At 40.4% G+C, this 22,056-nt stretch overlaps 1 protein-coding gene across 11 annotated transcripts in view; it reads right to left on the minus strand.

The window, feature by feature from the left end:
• The window catches only part of FAT3 (FAT atypical cadherin 3), a 399,343-nt gene that overhangs the window by 292,685 nt on the left and 84,602 nt on the right, over positions 1–22,056 (minus strand). For all 11 annotated transcript variants that reach the window (XM_030955753.1, XM_030955764.1, XM_030955773.1 and 8 more), the window contains one exon: positions 16,802–20,113. In XM_030955753.1, the coding sequence (XP_030811613.1) occupies positions 16,802–20,096 (3,295 nt within the window). In that variant the 5' untranslated portion in view covers positions 20,097–20,113. The remainder of the gene's footprint in view (positions 1–16,801; positions 20,114–22,056) is intronic.

The raw sequence follows: 22,056 nt of genomic DNA on the forward strand, positions 1-22,056 counted from the left end.
TCTGTCATACTGCAAGCAGAGCAAGAGCCATGGCAGACACCTCTGAAAAAATGAGCTGTGCTCTTCTGGGGGAATTCTCACAATGGAAGAGGCAGAGCCTTCGCCAGCTACTGCCAGGCAAAATTAGAATCACAGGATCATAGAATGGCTCAGATCAGCAGGCACCTTAAAGATGTTTTATTTAACTAAAGACCTACTTCCAACTCTCCCACCATGGGCAGGTGTATTGAGTTTGCATGGCCAGGTTTTGGCAGCAGGGTGGGCTACAAGAGTGGCTTCTGTGAGACAGGGCCAGAAACTTCCCCCATGTCTAGCAGAGCCAGTGTCAGGCAACTCCAAGATGGATGTGCCACTGGCCAAGGCTGGGCCAGCTGGAAATGGTTGTAACAGGTCTGATAACATATTGAAGAAGACAGAAAAAATAAAAAGTACATTTTCCTGTTAGATTATGTGAATTGAAATACTGGCATTTACAACAAGGCAAAGCTGACTGTTAACGTCTGCCCCCATGCTCAGTGACGACTTCTCCTTAGGTATGAAGACTGTGCTGGTGAAGAGGAGAAGGACCCAGCAGGATGGACCACTGTTAGACTCGTTCACTGGATTTGAGTTCTGGAAATAGGTATTTGGACTTCTAGACAAATTTAAAAGCGTAAACCATACAAACAGAAGACTCTTCAACATTCAGAGGCTGCAAACTGACTGCAAGCACGTCTTAATTCTCAGTGTTTTCTTATCTCCAGCTCGACTCGTCATCTACACGACTGGAGACGTAGACTGAAACACTGCTTCCATAATAAAGGGCTGTAAAGCTAATCCCCTTCCAAAACACTCAGACAGGTATTTAAATCCCACCGGCTTCATTGGGTTAAAAGCACTCAGCTAAATAGGAGGCCAGTGCTGATGGCAGAGAATAAAAATACATGATGGGCAGACAGGATGAGAGGACATACCAGGGTAAGCGCAAATTTGCTAGAGAAGGCTTTGGAAGAAAATAAAAGACGGAAGTAAAAAATGGGAGAAAGCTTTCTACTTAATTGAAGATTAAGAAAAAGTAGAAATAGGAAGTGCCACTCAACTGAAGGTACGGTACGACAGGTTGACAGAAGAAGGCAGGAGATTACTTATAGTTTTAAACAATAAATTAATTCCTTTTAATCTTTTCATACATATTGTAAACCAGATCTCTCTATCCCATGAAAATTACCTTTTGAAGGCTGGGTAAATACATTAACTAATCCTAAAATCCCAAACATCCCAATTTTTTTTTAATTTTTTGTGAAAGCAAAAGCAAAGAAGGGAAGAGCACTATAAACAGTTCTGACCTTCAGACAGCCTGGCTTTCTCTTTAATTATTCAAAAAAAGAAACACTGCTTCAAGAGCTGAAAAAAAAAAAGGTCATTTACATGGAAATGGCTATACGCCTCATTTGCAGTGACCAGGAGGATACACCTTCAACATCCACAATATTACACAAAACCAAAAAAGCAGACAAGTGGTACCAGCAATTCTCACTTTTTTTCCCCTGAAAACAGTTTAAAAGCAGTCCAAAGCATCTAGCAAGACACAGGATTAAAAGGAATTTTAATGATGGCTCTGAACTTAGTACTGAGAGTTACTGAATTGCTACTATTCCTTCATGTGCTCATTTCCAAATACTGTAATTCCTGCTGGCATCTTGTGCCCCAGGTAAAATAGCAGCACCCTGCACCAGCATGGGGGCACACCCAATGGGTGCTTGCACGCCAATTTCAGACATCATGGAGGAACCACGGCCACCCTCAAGGCCCATCACTGCCACAGGCTGAGCCCACAGGGCTGGGGGGGCATGGCACAACCCAACTCCATGCTGATGGAAAGCGACCTTGCCACCACCACCACAACACATCATTTGAATTGCATCATTTCATTTTCAAAGACTGATTTTTTCAGAGCAGAATATTCCAATGAATAATACAAATAGACCACATTATTTTCTTCTGCTCACTCTATATACAGATATACAAGAATTTTGATTACAGCCTAAACAGTTCCTATTTCACCCTAATATCAAGGGTACAACCCATCATGCTCAGCAATATGGAAATCTCAGTTAACAACAAAATAGAAATGTTAATTCATCTAGGAGCTGCTTCATGAGAACAGAGATATCCATCTACTGCTTACTGCCCCATGCTCATTCAAGAGAGAAACCACATCTAAATAAATAACTAGAGATGAAAATGCCAATGCCTCCCAGAGTAAAGAGATCTAAAGGCAAATTGCAGGAAGCCTACAGGATACAAATACTGCATTAAGGAGAAACATGGTCTGGAGGATTTTGTGTTGAAGTTTCAGGACAATAAAACTCAAATTCAGCAGCTGCTGTCATGCTATAACAACTGGCAAGACAAATACTTTTCTTTATACATTTCTTTTTCATTTGTGGCACTATACATTTTGTTGCCATGACAACTAAATGTTTTCTGCCCATCTGTCTGGTGACAGAATAGACGCATACATCTGTTCACAGATCTTGTTTTTAAAAGACAGATAATATTTTCCCAACTTCTGTATGTTTTTAAGGCTCTCTTTAGTAAGGAGCAGAATATTGCAGTTTCTCTAAAACAGTGGACCATAAATCACACCACTCAGGCAGTATGTTGCCCAGGAGACACTCTTAACATCACTCATTGCCAGCACAAATGAAGAAGTCAAAACGGAGGCTGCTGACAAGGACCAGGGAACATTGCTTTCAGCATGACTTTTTCTGAGTTGTATTTGCTTATGACCATTAGCAATATTACTACCAAGAGACTAACTTCCTTTCTGGCTGATTAGAAACACAAAGCCATTTTCACACAAAAAAGACAATATATGAATGATTAGGTAATCTTTTTTTATTGCCATGTAGTCTAATAACTCTCTAAAGTCTTTGTAACATTTTCTATTCCAAAGATTCCATATCTTTTATAATTCAATAAATAATTAAATAAATAAACTTCAGTGACATCAAGCAACTCAACCAAGGCTGTAGAATGAATAATATTGTGTTTGCCTAAACCTTAGGTACCTCCCTTAAATAAAAAAAAATATTTCTTGCATTAACTAGACCTGTTCATACAGATGCCAGGCTGTGACACTGGCAAATGAAATCATTCCCAATCACTATAGATTCCTGAAATCTTTAGGAAGATTTCCAGTCCAGCTCCAATTAGTAAAAAATGGAAGAAACCTACCCAACTGATTCTGCAGTTAAAGCAGTGCAAGCCAGAGACAACAGGGGTTTGATCGGGAATTGCTTGGAATTTAGATTGTACTGGGAAGAGAAGATAAAACCATAAAAAGTCAGGAAAAACAGAGAAGGTCAAGCATCACGTGAAAGGAAGGAGAGGTCTGCAACTCTGCTTTTGGGGTAAAAGTCATAAGTTTAACCAAACTGGGAGGAATATGAGATGGCAGAGCACACTTCCCTAAAACAACTACTACCCTCTATGCCACACAACACAGCAAATGTTTTGGCAAGGCAGTGAAGCCATGGTAGACACATCTTCCTTCAGCACATTTTTGAGCCAAAACACCATGAGCTGCAGGAAGCATTAATCTGTTTCCTCAGCTTCTGCATGCTGCCTCAAACTTCCTTGCCCCAAACCCAAAAATGGGAATTAGTAGCTCAGATTCATTTCTGTCACTTCTGGTGAGCCTCATACTGGATTTAAAATGAGGACACCGTGGCAGTGCTCCTTATTGACATGGAAAATACTCTTAGCAGGCAAGTTAGCAAGCAGCTGCCAGAACTATTTATTTAGGCAAATCGAGAGAATCTTCAAATAAGTTTCTGCTGCACTTTGTTTTCATCTACAGCTTTCCCCCTTGCTATGCTTACACTGCACCCATGGTATGGACACAAAACCTGCACGTTTCTGGCATGCTTTGCTCTCTGCTGTCCTGCAGCTGAGTACACTGGGTTGGAGGTGCTCCTGCTTTCTGGGGGATAATATGGCACAAAAATCCTGGTTCTGGATAATAGCAGAGCCCCATCTTAGCATGTTCCCTCAATAAATTATGTATGGTACCACTAGAAGGTATTACTTGTATCAGGAATACTGAAGTGGCCTCCTCCCATGGTACCTGAAAACCAGAACCATAACTCCAAAAAATTCTGACTCCACCAAAATGGTCTCCCATTATGGGTTAAAAGGAATGCTTTCCCAAGGCAAAAGTGCAACAGCTCTATCCGCCTATGGCTATCAGCTCCACAACTGGGAAGAATGGCTAAAACATTACTGTAGCTTAATTTTTTTTTTTATGCATTAAAAATGATGCATCATAGGACTACTTGCAACACGAAATCACAGCCAGCCTCTTGGCCAGGTCAAAAAGCACACAGCAATTATGGCATCCAGGGAGCAACAGTAAGGGTTTGTCTCAATTCATCCTCAAATTTATTTAGCATTTTGTTTCCACCTACTGCACTGCAGTGAGCCAGGATTTGAAGCACCCCTGGAAGGCCGAAAGGAATGACTGAGCAACCCGAGCACATAGCTGTTGTGTATTTCCAGTGCAGTCAGTGTAACATTTCCATCGTTAATTATTTGGAATAAATGTACTGGCTTAAATAGGTCACTGGGATTCTACAGTTCTCCTGGGAAATCAAACTGGAAAGAAGTGACTCCTGAAGGGACTTCTCTTTTAACACCCTCCAAATACCAAGTGACTGCATTACCCAGTTGTTGCATTGCATTTTGAAACATGTTTCCATCAAAATCACTCACAGCATTTTAAAGCCATTAATCATGCAAGCATCCCAACTGGCACAAAACTGCCTTTGACAATGTGATGATCATTAGACTTATTGTACAGACAGGTAAAGCGAGGCATGAAAAGGTTAGTTATACTGCCAGAGGGAGTCTGTCTCTCTCTGTGACATGTAGTAAGCAGCTTCAGCCATCTGATAGTTGTTCTGACTTGCGATTTCAGCTCGAGGCCCAGGGACCCACATCATAACCACCATGTACCAAATGAGCACCCTAATCAGCTAACACACCAAACCCCCACGTGAGCACACATCTTGCTTGCTCCATCCCAACTGGTTCTTCCACACCAAAGCCAGGACAAAGCAGTAGCTCTTACACGTGTTATTTCCAAGCCATTCCTCCATCCTGCTAAATTCACTTCCAGTTTAGCAGGTCAACTCCTCCACCAAGCAACTTCTACAAAACAGGAAATTAAAAATTTCCCATATTGACAAGTAAACGTCTACTATGTCTCAGTAAGAATTGCAATGACATGAATTACACCACAGCAGCTATGTGCGTAGATGTTCATAAATCCACAGGGCCACAAGCATCAAAAGGGCCATGCAATTCTTTGCACCTGATCTCCGCCTCTGGGTCCACCCAAATGGCTTGTGTTTGCAAGACCTGGAAATGCAACCACGGAGCTGATCCCCCCACTCTTTTCCTCAAAAAATGAGTTCTTCCCTCATGGCTTTCTTGAGCTGGTTCACCAGTGGCTGGGGGAAAAATCAGAGCCACTGAGGGAAGGCAGTAGGAAACAGCACTCAGCTCCAGGAATGGGCTTCCCCTGTTGCTTTCAGAACAGATAAATGCCAGGTATAAAGGGAGTGGAAATCACAATCTTTTTTAATTGAAAACATGGGATTCTTCAGAAGCAATTCAAGTTGCAAAAGCTTGCTGTTATAGTTTGCTTGGCTGGGGGATTTTTGTGTGTACATCAAACTTAGGAACCCTGCCAGTAAGTTTGTCTCTCCTAGATCCAGGTGACCAGGGAAAGGGGATCCATGGCCCCTTCACCAGAGGTTCTCATACCCTCCTGGGACTTGCCAGCAAAGTCCAAACCCTCTTGTTGAAGTGGACTGGATTATGATTGACAGTGTGACCACACAGTTACTTCTGACCACATTCAATGTCTAGATAGAGCTTCCAACTGTTATCAGATGAGTTTTAATTTGTGGGTACAGAGAAAGAAAAACAGATTTTCTGAAAATTAGCTGGATATTATCTTTGCCAGCAACAGATTAATGCTCATTATCAAAGATTAAGCAATTAAAGGAAATCCCCATGAAAGAGCAGCATATGCAAAAAGTTTTAAACACTGGTATGTTTACACAAAGACAACAAGAACCCTTCTGTGCTCCTAACAATATAGGAGTAGAGCACTTTGCAATGCAGCAATGGCTAGAGCCAGCAACATCCACCAGCTGAATGGCTTTTTCCACTTCCACCATCAACAAATTCAATCTTCACAGTTGAGAAAATTCCAACATTATTTAGGTATTACCTTCATTTTTAGAGAGAAGCTGCTACAGGTTTTGACAATGAACTCATGGAGGGACAAACTTTAGAATCAGCAGTTATAAATTCATTAGGTCACATTTATGAAACAGATTTTGCTATTTACCCTTTAGCCAGCACATCTAAATGCCAGTCCTGGCCCTGTCTCATAAACAGCTCCCATCTCCTTTACCAACTATGGGCACAATCTTCCTTTTTTGATTATTTTGCTTGCCTCCAGCATGACATTCTGTACCTCAGAAGCAGCTTGCTGCCCACACTGAACTACTGCCCACACTGAATGTTCCAAAAAGGAAGATACCTCATTAAAGGCAGACCCACACTGGGTTGCAGAGGAGCCACACACTCACAAAAAGCGTCTCATCTCATTAACAAATGGCTGGGTGCAACTGCTCCTCACGGAGATGAAGACACACCACTAATTTGAGGTACAGAAGGCACGGAACAGGCTGCCCTATCCTGGTACTGTGGGAGTGAAAATAGCACATTAAATGTTTGTTATGTTTCCAATGGAAGCTGTTTCCAATGGAGCTGTATTGAGCTCACAGGGGCTCAATCTGCTGTTTTCAGGATTTCCTCAAAGAGAAGAATAAGGCAAGTGTCTCTAAAGGGCAGTGCTGGGAGAGGGTAAAGTGAGGGAGGCTGCTCCATACTGGGAAGTCTTCCCCATACTGGGAAGGCCCCCACAGCCACTCAGAGTACTCAGTGCCACCCAGAAGAATCAGCCCCAAAGGCCAGCTGAGGTTTCTATCCAGCTGCCAGTCCTGCGGGCAGCCCAGGGACTCTGGTTATCCCTGGATTGACCCTCACTGCTGGTACTTGTAGCTATTCCCTGCTCTTTCCCCCACAGCAAAACAGAAGGTTATCACCCCACCTGCATTAATAATTGATGATAACTCATGCTACAACCTGCCATAATCAAAGAGTTCCTGTTAAATGAGAATTATAGCACAGTAAAAAAACAAAACAAACTAACATATCCAGTGGAAGTAGAGCAAAGCAAACCAAACCAGTTCATCCTTACAAACTATCTCAAAAAAAACCCCAACCCTTTTTAAAAAGGTTGGTAAAATCCAACCCTTTTAAAACCAGCTTCAAGATCCTGTACAGTGTAAGAAGCATGGACTCACACGGAACAGCAGGCTGTGACACAGAAGAATCTGTCTCATCCACCCGTATTTGCTGTGGCTAACTACAGCTTCATCACAGAGGTGCTGAACACCTGAAGTTCCCATGGCTTTTAATGAATTTGTGCATTGTCATTCCCCCACTCCCAAAAAAAGAGAAAAACATCTCAAACTATTAACTTATCTACACCTTTCAGTAAAATGGAAACTACATAGGCATTGTACATCAAAGAGTTTCCTTCATTAAAATGTGGAAAATAATTTTTGTACTTTAGATGAAAGGTGTTCTGGAACTGTGAAGTATTCTGGCAAATTTAATTAAATCCCATAGTTATTCTCTTGCAAAAATAAAGTTTTTGGGCAAAAAAAATTAACTGATTCACAGTACCAGTTTGTTTCCTTCTTTTTGCCAAATCTTTACCCTATAGAATGAACCACTGAAGCAAAGCCATTTTTAATGACATATACATAAAGTTACATTTCCAGAACACAAATTCTCAGTAAAATTCTCAAATGAAGATGAAAAATTCCCAAATAAAGATGCAAATAATTCATTATAGGCTGCCAAGATGTAAAATCAGAAATTCATTTGCTATGCATATTTTAGCAAAACTGCAAAACTAAAAGCTTCAGCTGTGAACGATAGGCAGACCTTGCCATCACAGTGGAAGCAGAGAGCTGTTGAAACCACACACAATGAGATTACTCTCACCTTTCTGGTCTATCACCTTGAAGAATTGTTGCTCATGTACAGTGAGCACAATTTGCTCAACTCCAAGATTGTCATCAAAGTAATTGAAAACATTTCCTAAGAGAAGTAGCTTCAGGCTGCCTCCCTCTGAAGGAGGGTTGCAGTAACCAGGCTGTCTCCAGTGGGTAACAGCTGCAAAGCTGAGACATCTAAGAGCAAAAAGGTCACAAATGTATCTCAATGGAGGAGTGGGTAAGTGCCACAGCATGTCCTGATATTCCCAGTCGTTTAGGTGGGATGTACTGGCACATACCACAGCTGTCTGCACAGAGGAAACAAAGCACAGTCCTGCACCTTGGTACACTTCCCGCTCTGATGGAACACTGCAGCAACACTCGGGACAAACTGCTTACCACAACTGAATGGATCCAGCCCTTTTGTTCACCACACACAAAATGAGCAGGTCAATGCCAGCAACTTCACTCTGAGATACACAGAGATGTATTAGTGCAAACACCTAATGCAAACCAACTGCAATGGAAACCCCCCTCCCCACATGCATTCTGGTTTTCTCTCAGTTATTTCTTACTGGCAACACTTCAATGCTAATAAGACACCATAAGTGTATAAAATGCAATAAAGATGTTTACATTAAACAGCAGACTACAGATTGAAATAATCTGTTCCATGAGCTACAGAAGCTCATTTCCAAACATCTATTTTCAGGTAAACATGTATATGCTAATTCAATGAGATCTGAGAGTGGAAGGGCTATTTAATTTTATGTTATTTTTACCTTGTTGGCAAACACCTAACAAGTTCCAAGACTTGAACACTGAAATTAGCCAAACAGCCTTACAATATGACACAATTTTTAGCAATGAAAGCTTGGAAAAGCTTTCCAAGCAACTGACTGATTAACCATTACTTGTAGTCCTTGAACTGCAAACAGCTTTATAAAAAGTACCCTTTAATCCAGCTTCCAAGGTAAATCCTTGAGCCTACCTACATATTAAAGCAGGGGAAGAGATCCGTGATCAGCTCAGTGTTATCACTCCAAACCAGCTCTACAAATTCCTGATTAACTCTGTCCAGTTCTACTGTTCCCCAAAAAGTCACACAACCTGCTGCAAGGGCAGACAGCAAAACATGTCCTCAGTTTTACTGGCCAGTGGAGATTTCTCTCTCCTGGACTTGTTACAGCAAAGGATTAGGCAGTGCAACAAAATGGCTCCATGTAATCTTAGACATTGTCCAAACATCCTCCTCTGTATACCCCTGGAAGAGCATATTGCCCTCCATATGCTTGTAAGCTCGCATTTCTGCATGAACGACATCGCTTCTCAGGGCCCTTGGCTTCCACTGGCGCTTTGGAACAGCTAAAGTGGATTTTTGTTCAGTTTCCACTGATATATCATGAACTGCTGCTCATGGTTTGAAGTGATGCCAGGATAAAGCTGGTGCTCATGTGCTCAGACTGAACACTAGACACTGGAAGTAAATTTTCCTCTAACATCATCAAACTCACTACCTTGTGGCTTGGTCCCCTTGCTGGTACCTTCGAGACAAGCTTTCTGCAGGAGCACCTGGGTATAATTTAATGGATGATGATGCATGAGCTAATGTAGAGGTCACTTCTGGGATTATACACTGAGAATAACAGAAGATATAATACAAAATGCTCTTGGAAACATCTCTCAAGGGTAATAGAGGTGGCAGGAGGAAATACAGACTACACATTTCTTTATTAATAAATAAACTACTCAGATATTGAGACAAAACTTCCTATCACCAGGAGCATCCTGAATTATAAAGATATTCTCTAAACATTTTCCAAAGAAGGGAAAGCATGCAAATTACAGCTAGCTATAAAAATTGTATGTTGTGAGCTGTTTTATGGGGTATAAAGCCTAGAGAGCTGAACAGCTTAAATAAAACAGTTCTGAATGACTGGCCTCACTTCAGAAACTTTGCTAGTATGTCAGAATGATACTCAGAGCCTTTTAAAGTAAATATTTTCATAAACTGATGCATTGTTTTAGGGCTCATATTAGTAAAAAAAATTAAACAAATTTGCTCCAGTGAAACTAAGACAAGCCTTGTTCCTTACTAATTTACATCAAGAAATGATGGGGAAATTATAAAAACACAGACACAGAACTTGTATAAAAATTACTGGTTTTCCACCGCAACTAATTCTAAAGAAAAAGAAAAGTGTTAGCGATTGTTGTCCTAAAAGTAGAAATATTATATGAAGGAACATTTCCACTGCTAAAAGCTGCCAGAGATAACGCACAGAACAATAATAACACAGTACCACAGGCTCAGAAATAGCAGCTCTCAGGAATGCTTCATTCCTGCCTGACACAGATACAGGCTGACAGACCAGATTTTGGCCAGGACTGTGCTCTGTGATCCATCTGACACACTCCTTCTCCAAAGAGGCTGCTCAGGAGAGACACCAAGGACAGGCTGAGGGCTGATGATCTTGTCATGAGCGCCTGCTCCAAGTGTCTGCCCTGTGAGCTGCCCTCTTTTCCCAAGCCACCTCCCAGCAGCACCCACGGGCGCTTCTCCTGTGGTATGGCCTGAAGTTACCTTGAAAACTGGGTTTAGAAGCTTGGGATAATAAAGAGGTTCCAAAATACTGTCTCTGGGTAATGAAATTAGCCTGCACTCTCCAGGAAGATTAATAACATCTGTAATACTAGTGCCTCCAAACTCTACAGTGAATTAAATTCTGCCAGTGAGTCCACCAAGATACACCCAACTAGCTCCTACACGCCTCCATAAAATTAAACAACTGAGAGGAAAAAAAACATGTATCACAAATGATTTTCATTTTACTTTACTTTGTTTCAAGGAAACACTAGAAATGGTCCCACATAAATATTTATCAAACCACTCAAACTGTAGTAAATGAAAATATCCTTCAACCTGCATACAAAATAACTGAAAACTATTTTAAGAGACAGCAAGAAGATGCAAGGAGACTGAAGTAGAAAATTTATTCCTTTCTGCCAAATAGATAGAACAGTGCAGGCAGGTCTGGTGTACTGTAAACTATATCATCTGGTGTTTCTAGTTTCCATTATGAGTCCTTTAAAGCCATGATTAGAGCTTTCCAGCACCAACTGCCTTCTCCAACCACAATTTGTTAGGAATTTCTATCACTTTTGAGGTATCCAGATAGAAGATCAGAGCATTATCTTAGCACCATAAATAAACCCATGGAGTCTGTAATAATCTGAACTCTACCTCAATTTAACAGTACCTTTAAGTTTTCAGCACTGTGAAAGACAGGACTGGCTTGTTAATGTGAATTACAGGACTGAAACACCTAAAGATATTAAGTTAACAGAGTCATCTACAATTTGAATTCTTATCAGAGGTCCTCTACAGGGTTAGAAATTTGTGCCAGCTAACCCCTAAATATGAAGTTCCAATGAAAGGGGACTCAGGTTCCTGAACAACCCTAGGAAATAAAGTTAGCGAGTTTTGAAAACATTCCTAAGTTTGTGTTCATGGGCTTTGCAAGAACATTAAAGATCCTCTGAGTATTTCATTAACACCACTGTTTTATCTTCATGTTCAATTTCAGTGGGACTTAAGGTGTTTCTGTGCTTTCCTGAGAACAAGTAAAAAACTTGTTTCTTCAGTTTTCCCACCTGTGCAGTGGAGTTAGTAATTCCTTGCATGCCAGGATGCTGCTCCACCAACTCTGACAAACCCTACAGAATCCACTGATTTTGCCTCATCTCTCTGCTCCTCCAGAACTCACTTTGATCATTTCCTATTACCAGTATGTCCATGGGTAGTGCAAGGGTAAATACAGAAACTCTTTGTGTGCCAGACTGTTACATTAAGATGCAGAAACAGATGCCAGACTAAAAAGTGGAGGTAGAGTAAGAATGCAGTTTAGCTGAACTATAAATCATCAAAAAAGGAGGAGGATTCCAGCATTTAGGCCTGATCTCATCTAACTCAACCTTTCAAGAAGTCAGGAACTCCCACTAGTTGTTCAGATCGCCACTGCAGCCAGAAAAGAGGTTCTGATGGATGGTATTCAGTCTCCCAAGGTGGGTGATATCATAAACCCATATGCATTTGTTGGACCCACCACCAACTCCTGAAACAACAGAAATACACCACTTTTCCCTGGTATCAGCACTATGAGCTCATACCAGAGCTAAGAAAATCCAGTTTTTTAATAAGGCAGTGTAGGACCTCTGACAGAGACCATTTCCACAAGAGTAGTCATAACTATTAGAGCTAACCTGTGGTGGAAATGTGCATACTCTCATCCCACAAAATTTTTTTACTGCATCTCTGCTCATTTGTGTCACAACAATACGGAGATAAAAAAGTGCATTTTACACAATTTTCTTCTAAGAAACTGCAATTAGCAGACTGGCAAAGAGAGTGGAGATGCACACCAGGCAGGAAGCGGTACTAAAGATGAGGAAATGGTTCCAGCTTCTCTTTAGCATGAGAGCTGCACAAGAGGAAGGTTACTAGCCACTTCTGCAAGATCCAAATATAAGATACTGATCAATTTCTGTAGATAGAAAAGAGGGTCAGACGCTTTAACACTGTATTGTCAGAAAATGAAAAATTATAAACTATTATTTACAGTACTCTCACCTCTACACTATTAAATTTTTTTCCAATTTTTTTTCTAGAAGTGCACTTATGTGTGGGTTTCTGAATGAAAGATAATTCCCAGAAACTAGATTAAAACCATGAATCTGGCAGAGAGGAGTCATAACAAATTACCTTGTAGTAAGGCTGATAGTATATCTTCTTGTTCACAGTTAACAGGGATGGGCTATATCTGACCAAAGCAAGGCACTCAGTGTAGACCTCTACCTGAGCTACTCTCACAAGGACCTTTGCACATTTTTAGAGCATGATTCACCCAACTTATTTCATATTTTTACATTAGGGTGAAATGAATCATGTTTCTCAGTGACTTGTTTCCTTTTGTTGACTTGAAGAAGCTTGCAGTGACTAGTTCTCATTGTAGACGACCATATTTTATAACAGATTACATATCTGGATCCCAAAAAAATGAACATGACGGGGGGGGAAGGCAGTTTTTAACAGGAGACAGAAGGATCACATTACATGCTCCTCAGTGTAAGGTTTTTAAATGGCATGTTTCTGACATTTACATCAACAGTCAATTAATAAAAAAAGTTCCGTTTTTTTTAACCTCTAGAAAGTCTGAAACCAGATTTTTTAGTTATAAATCATGACTGACTTCAAAACCCATGAGAAATTTCATTTTCTATCTACGGTAGTGGGAAACCACAGATGGAGTTGAAAGGTCAGGAACTGCAGCAATCCACTTCAGGAGACTTTCTATTTATTTACAGATTTGTACTGGCTCTGACTCCTGGAAATCGAAAATAAATCCACTAAAGCAAATTTGGAAGTGATCACACTTCTATCTGGCAAATACTTGCTTTGCTTCTGGTTACCACTGTGTATGAACTGGCATATTTAGCAGTGAATGCTGCAACAACAATACTCTTCAATCTACCAATTCTATATGACACGAGGCAAAGAGCAGCACTGTAGGAAGGCTCACCCCCATGGTACAACTCTTACCAAGCTACAACCGCACCCAGATTTGCACATTTACACTGTGCAGCAGGATCCATAAGGACCGATACAGAGAAGACTCCCAAGCTCCCTGACTGCAATCCACTGTTCTGACCTAAATGGAGAAAAGCCTGTTGTGAAAAGCCAAAAACTAGCTTGCTGGAGATAGATCATATAATCATTTAACTTTCAACTGAAAGATCACTGAGTCCAACCATTAACCCAGCATTGCAAAGTTGATCACTAAGCCATAGCCATGAGTCCAACATCCACACGTTTTTTGAACACTTTCAGAAATAGTGATTCCACCATATCCCTGGGCAGCCTGTTCCAAAGGCTCACAACTCTTTCCATGAATAAATTTTCCCTAACACCCAATCTAAACCTCTCCTGGCCACTTCTTCTTCTCCTGACACTTGTTACTTGGAGAACAGACTGACCCCCACCTCACTACAAGCTCCTTTCAGGCAGTTGTGGAGAGTGAGAAGATCTCCCCCGAGCCTCGTTTTTTCCAGATGCACCATTGTGCACTTATTTACATTTGTAGTGGAAGAAGACACCATGAGAACAAATGCACAGCTGCATGGTGCAGTGTGTATCCGTCATGAAGGCCTGCTTCTCTTCATTTCAACTCCTCAGTATCCATGTGCCTCAGGAAGCAAAAGCACAACTCACTCAACACACAGGGCAACACCACTAACATGTAATATTTCAGAAAAATAAAAACAATGCATTTGAGCAGAATTTTGCTGAAAGCACAGACTTGCTTGCAGTCCAGCCTGATCATGTATCAGGATGAATTTGGCCCAGTTTATATCCTAATGATTATAATGGCTGCTGCAGTCATCTTTTCATTAAGGCAGCAGCCAAAAATATTGATTTGTTGTACTTCACACTCCTGCTTACCTTCACAAATTTCAGGAGAGACGGTACATAAGCCAACAGAGTTGGTCAGTTTAGAAGTGACAAATGAACTACACTGAAAGTAAATAAACAGCTATCTCTTTATAAATTAATTCAATATGTTACTTAAGCCCTTTTCTACAGCTAGAAAGCTGATTCATCATTCAGCAGCATTTAAGTTGCCACCAGTTCAATAGCAGAGTATTAATGTTGCATTTTATTTGACACAGAAGGTCAAATCCTGCATTCAGCTTACAACAGCATGACCTGGAATAACCCTGAAGCCCTGCCCTCCACATCACCCTGGCTGCAGCTCAGCACCCAAAGTGTTCTTCAAATTGCTTTCAAGAAGGCTTACATGACATTGAACACTTGCAGAAATCAGAAACAAGAATCCCAAACCTCTTGATCTACTATATTATCTTCTGGATTATCTTCTGGAATGATTAAGTAAAATCACACAGGTTGGCTCATTTTCACATAACACTCATGAAAGAGTGAAAGGCAGAAAAAGCTTTGCATCTTGGGAGATTTGCAGTTTTTATGCCTCCACAAAATATATTTCAATTTTAGAAAGAAAGTTTATTTGGAACACTGAGTACAATTTCCATTCCCGTTAAAACACGATTTGTGCTTTACTGAACAAGGAACCTAACTTATTCTAAGCCATCACCTCTACTAGGGCAGGCACAGGGTAAAAAACTGCTTATTTCACTTATGAGTGACACGCAGTGAGTTACTTTCCCTACCAGCTCTTTTAAGTTCAATAAATGTCGAATGCTGAGATTTCTGTATCAATATTGCAGCATTGGCACCAACCTCCCCGTGCTTTATAAAGAGCCCATTGAGATGAAGTTGATACAACTCAATAAATAGGTAGGATAACATTTTCAAATGCAGGAGCTTAATATTTAAACACATGTCCAAATGTCTAAATAATGTTGCCTGAATGCCTTCCGCTACTATCAGCACTGTAGGATATGTGAGTTTCTAACATTCCTGGAAATTACACTAGGCGACCTCTTGACTTCTGACACTCAAGTCTGATGTTTCCGGACATAAGGGTTTGACTGCAATCATCTGTGTACAGCTGTAACAGCAAGGCTGTAGCAAAAATAGAATAAAAATATTTTTCTCTGCTTATACTATGAGAGCCACAGCATTTGTGATGTCATCTGTTTTTCATAATGTTCAGTTTAGAAAGTTGACATTTGATTAAACAGTTTGCATTTGCCAAAACATACATTTTAATCTTATGTTTAATACCACATTCTCAATTAAAAGCTTCAGAAGAAGACATACAAACCACAGTAAACCCACAGCTCTAACATATTAAATATAATTTCTGAAACTGTTGACTAATATTTTCTAATTTCCTCACTACCTCTAGTGGTGCACCGCTGCACCATTACTCCCAACAACCATCAGACATTTAAACAGCCAGTTCTTAAGTGTTTTACTAAACACACTTTTATATTTAGTATTTTGAACATTTTCCAATAGGGTGGTATGGTAATAAAGTTCAGCATCTGAAGAAGTTCACCATATTAACAATGCTTTCTAACATCAATATTTATAATACTACTAGCACCAAAGGAAAACTAGCACAGGTCATTTACAGCTATGAACATTTCCCTGGATTTTTACCTTTTACATAAGCACACCAACACTGATAAACACAAGAAAGTGTATTACAGAGGATGGTGTGTCATTCCAGAATAACTCCCATGAAAAATGACTGCCAGCAACAAGAACAAGGCCACAAATAGGTTTTAGGACAAAATAATCTTTCTTTCATGTTCCTTATTTCATTGGGTTTAACACTGGATCTAAAGTCATGAGTACTGTGATGTTATGGAGGCGGCCTGAGTAATTTACAGTGATCATCAGATAATGCAGTGACTGTAAGCGAGTCATTCTGTAACTATCACTGGCTTCTAAATGGAGCCCTCACACAGCTGCTGAAAAGAAATGCATATTATTTCACATCCACAGAGTGATGAATGTAACCAGGTAATTAAATAATGTCTTTGCTGTGCCTGGAAAATCCTTACTTATAATTTTATCTTGCCTGTTAAGAAGAACTGAATTTCTTGTTAAGGGTAGAAAACAATTATGCCTCAGCTTTGCTTTTGAAAAAAACCTCTATGAAGGAGAAATTAGAAACAAAACTCACCAGTTTCTTCATCGATGCTGAATCTCCCCAGGCCACTGCCATCCCTGATGGAATACTGGATCTCCCCATCTCGTCCAGAGTCCTCATCTCGAGCAACAACTTGCAAAACACTTGTACCAATGCGGGAGTTTTCCTTTACAGATCCAATGACAGCAAAATCAGGAAAATAAGGGGTATAAAGATTTTCGTTAACATCCACTACTTCAACTTCCACAAAAGAAAGAGAAGAGAGAGAAACCGGGCGCCCCTTGTCCTTGGCACGCACAGTCAGGTTGTAGAACTGCTGCTTCTCGTAGTCGAGCTCCTTGTTGAGGCGGATGGCACCGCTGGCCTTGTCGATCTCAAACCGCCCATTGTAATCGTTCACCAGCGAGTAGCGCACTTGGCCTCCCAAGCCCAGGTCTGGATCGTGACTTTCCAACCAAGCAATGACAGTGCCAACTGGCAGGTCCTCAAGGACCTTCACGTTGTAGCTGGATGGGATAAAGGCTGGAGAGCAATCGTTAACGTCATCCAAAAAAACCTTCAGAGGCACAACAGAAAACTGCTGATGGCCACTCTCTGCTCTATCCCTAGCCTCAATCTTCAGTGTGTAGTTTGCTTTTGCTTCCCGGTCTAGTTGATCTGCAACATACACCACTCCTGTGGAACTGTTGATAGCAAATTGATGGGTGTCTGTCAGTACTGAGTAAGTCACTTCACCATTAGATCCTAGGTCTTTATCTCTGGCTTCTACCTGGATAATCTCTGTACCAAGACTTGTACTTTCTAAAATATTAACCGAATAACTGTCCTGTAGAAAAACAGGCTTGTTATCATTTGCATCCTCCACAGTGACAGTCAGCAGTCTCCATGCAGATTTCTGTGGATTACCTAAATCATAAATTGTAATGTTAAGGAGATAGAGCTCTGTTTTTTCACGGTCCAAGGGCATGAGAACACTAAGTATTCCCATCTCCATGTCAATGTTGAAACAACTATCTACATTACCATCAGAAATTGTATAAAGTACTCTTCCATTAAAGCCTGAGTCAGCATCATAGGCTTTTATCCTCAGGATGGTGGCACCAACTGGCAGATCTTCTGAAACCTTCACATCAGTAGGAAAGGATTTATCAAAATGAGGTGCCTGCCTGTTGACCGAATAAAAATCAAGAAAACCATCCTCCAAATTCAGCTTCACATTTGCTTTTGCTTTTTTGAGCAATTTTTCTGCCAGCTTCTGAGCAACTCTAGTTTCTCTACAGCTAAAGGTCTTTGAAGACACTTTCCCATGAACTACTGAAATATTAACAAACATAGCATCAGCAAAGTTCTCTCCATCAGTTGCCGTTATCTTAAGGCCAAAATTGCTATTCTTTATGCCGGAGTTAACAAGAGATTTTTTAAGCTGCAGAACACCAGAGTCTGGACTTAAATAAAAAAGGCCAAGTTCATTTCCAGAGATTATTTTGTACTTCACAAGCTCTAACTCATCTATGTCTATTGCAGAAACAGCAGTGATGTGACCACCAACAGGAAAATCAGATGAAATCACTCCTTGACAGGCCACTTTTTCAAAGAGGGGCTTGTTGTCGTTGACATTGCCAATGTATATGGTGACATTCACCTCACTTTCGTGGCGGTAGGGAGAACCCCAGTCAGATGCTCTCACAATGAACCTGTAACTTTCTGGTGAGGACTCAAAATCTAGTTCTTCAGATGTGCTGATGACACCTGTAAACTGGTTTATTGTAAATGGCAGTGAGTTCAGACTGGCAATACTGTAGGTGATGTATCCGTTCTCTCCCCTGTCTTCATCAACTGCTGACACTGCCAAAACGCTGGATCCCACCGGGACACTTTCATTGACGAATGAGCTGTAGGAGAGCTGCTCGAACTCCGGAGTGTGATCGTTGGCATCCTCTAACCTGACAGTCACCCGTGCTTTTAAATCACCTCCTTTGTTTGCATATACTTCTAATTCATAGAGGTCCTTCTCAATGATCTTCAAAGGACGAGCAGTAGTAATAAGGCCTGTGTTGGGATTGATCTTAAAATACTCAGCATCCTCACCTGGAGATATTCTGTATTCCACACCCTGTGGCTCAGGCATCAGCTTAACTACTGCAACCACCACACCAGGAGGTGAAAATTCACTGATGTAAATATCATATGCTTCCTTTTCAAACTTCAGGGGGATACTTTCTTTCCTGGGACTAGCAATGTGGACGAGTTTGACCGCAGAAAATTTCTGAGGAGATCCTTTGTCCTTAGCTTGGAGAGTGAGGTTGTAACCATAAGGGAAGCTGTCCCAATCGATAGGCTTTCTTTCCTTGATTTTGTACTCATTCATCCATTTCCCTTCTTTAGTCAGAAAGAATTGTTCTAGAGGATCTCCAGCAACAATAGAAACAGATTCAATTTCTCCATTGGCTCCTTCATCTAGGTCATCAACATTAACAACTGCATAGGTAGGCTCCTTGTCTGATGGGAAGGGAATGTGGGTTACTACACTTATTGTTGGGGCATGTTCATTTATACGTTCAATGTGAACATAAAGCTTGGCAGTGCTGCTTACACCATTGTTTCCATACAGCTTCATCCCACGGTCCACTGCCAGAATCTCAAGGTCGTATCTGTTTTTCTCATCATAATTTAACCGGCCACTTAAGGAGATAACACCACTCGTAGGATGAACTGAGAAGAGATCAACTTTACCTTTAAAGTAATAATAAAATTCACCATTGGACCCAATATCCGCATCTGTTGCGGTCACCTGTGCAATGCTAGTCCTTAAGGGAGTGCTTTCTGCTATTGTGACAGAGTAGGTGGTTGGTGAAAACAAAGGTCTTAGGTCATTCATATCCAAAACCTGGATGTTCACTTTTGTCCATGTTTCCAAGTCCTCTCCTCTGACAGACCCTTTTACCATCAATAAATAGTTGTCCTGGATTTCTCTGTTCAATATCGCAGAATTCCCACCTTTAGTCCTTATTCTGAGGAAGCAGAAGTCAGCAATGATAACTTCCTCTGCTTTAAAAAAGCCCTCATCATCACCAGACACTATTTTATACTTGATATCCCATGAAAGGTCAGCCATGGTAATGCCCATCCTCATCTGACTGTTGACATAGGTCCTGGCTGCAGAATTTTCGTACACTGTGGCATTGTAAGTGGAATGTGTGAAGTGAAAGCCAGGCGGGGCAGTCCCGTGAGCCACCTGGCAAACCAAGGCCAGGAACTTGACAATCAGAAGGGCAAGGCATGATGGAGGTAGCCGTGAGCCTGACCAGCGGCCCATATTCACGTCCATCACATCATTCTTTCACCCTGTAACAGAGAGAATAAAGAGGAAATAGTTGAACAAGAGATAAAAACTGTACTCTAAAGTGACATGTCAAAATTACTTACTAAATTTCTAATTGAAAGTAAAATCTATGTAATATCAATTCACCACATCTTTAACAAAACAGAAAGAGAGAACACTATATACACACAGACATATAATCACACCAGCTCTGCGTATTTTCACACCTGTCTTAGTATATATGCATGTCCACATTTTTAGATATATATATAACTACATATATGCATGTATGCACATATTTTTAAAATAAAATACGCTACCACATCCATATACACATGCATACAGTCCAGAATAATCATCACAGTAAAAAAAAAAAATTACAATCCACTATACGTATTTGTATAAATTTATATCAAAAGATGAACCACATACAGAAATTATTTTTTCTTATTTATCAGCAGCTCCAACTAAGCTTAAACTTGTTTGTTTTCAGAGCATACTGGAAAATTCATTTTCAGTCCCAACATTTGGAAGAGAGACAGGATTTTCATATGTATGTATTACTGTCATAGTCAAATCTTACTTTTTTTTTTATGATCAGTTAAGAATGATGACATTTGAGCCATCAAGAACAAGTAGAATAAGAAGGTCATTATGCAGTCATTACTTTAAATACAAATACCTTCAGAAAAGGCCCAGTGCCTCACTTCAAGAATCTAAACTGTGTGGTTAAGCAGAGTCAGAATAAGTGGAGGCACTGGCTGAAGGTTGCTGGAGGGTACTGCAGAAGGTGGGAGTCAAGTCCTGCTTATCTATCACTTCCCCCTTGAAAGCAGAGGAAAGGAGCCTGAGGAAACTAGGCAGGTGCTACCATAAGGCGATGGGAATAAGTATCTTCGTTACAGAGTACATGCACTGCTACTTGTGAAAATCATAAAAATTGATTTTAAAAGGCAACTATTGAAAGACCCCCTGCACACACAAGTTCTCATTGTCATTTAAAGGCTACTTGAAAACGTAGTTTTCTCCAAGCTAGAACACAGCGAGGAAAAGCATAGGAAAAGTTGTCAATGACACAGGTTAATTTAAACTTCCAACAAGATTTCAGCTTCCGCAAGGAGATTTATAAACTGCATGCAAGTTTTGGAATATGAATTCATATTGTCACCTCCAATGTAACGGAGGGACAACTGCAGTTTCAGTACTAACAACAAACAATTTATCATACTGATGTTGCAATGTCCACACACAACACTTCACTTCCCGATCCTACAGCCTATATCCCATTGTTTAACACACTAATTGATCAATTTGATCAATTCTCCCAAGTGTTTGTCAAAGCACTCATCTTCCAATCACTTATTTTCACATGCAGTTCTCCCCCTGCCTTTTTTCCTTCTTATTTTCTTTTCTATTATTAAAAAAAAAAAAAGAGGAAATAAACCTTTTAAAAAGAGCATAAAAATGTAAGATTACATCACCTTCTGGATCTGCATTCCCCCCAGTAGCCAGCGAATTTCATTTGTGGTAGTTCCTTTTCTGAATATGCCCACTCAATTCCTATGCACATAGCATGTGAGTCCTATGATTAACATCTTGTTCCATACAGTTCATACATCAAATAAGCGCAATTCTCCAATATGCTTAGGGTACATGAGGGAACAGGTTGACCTCCAGAAGTCCCAGGATGGAATTTGTCTACTTCATATAGGCAAGATTTTATTGTTGCTACCACTTCATTCAGCTGAAAGACCAGCAGTGGCACCTTATTCTTCAGCACAACAAACATTCATCAATTTAATCCACCAGTATGAAAATATCAAAATCCCTTATTTTCATGGGGCTTTATGGGATCACTTTTGAGTACTGAAACTAAATGCTGTTGCCTCAGACTAGTGTGGAAGATGATGCTAGTTGTATTTATATTATATATATATATACACACACATACACGTATTTACACAAC

This window comes from Camarhynchus parvulus, chromosome 1 (assembly GCF_901933205.1).
Source record: "Camarhynchus parvulus chromosome 1, STF_HiC, whole genome shotgun sequence".
NCBI lineage: Eukaryota > Metazoa > Chordata > Aves > Passeriformes > Thraupidae > Camarhynchus > Camarhynchus parvulus.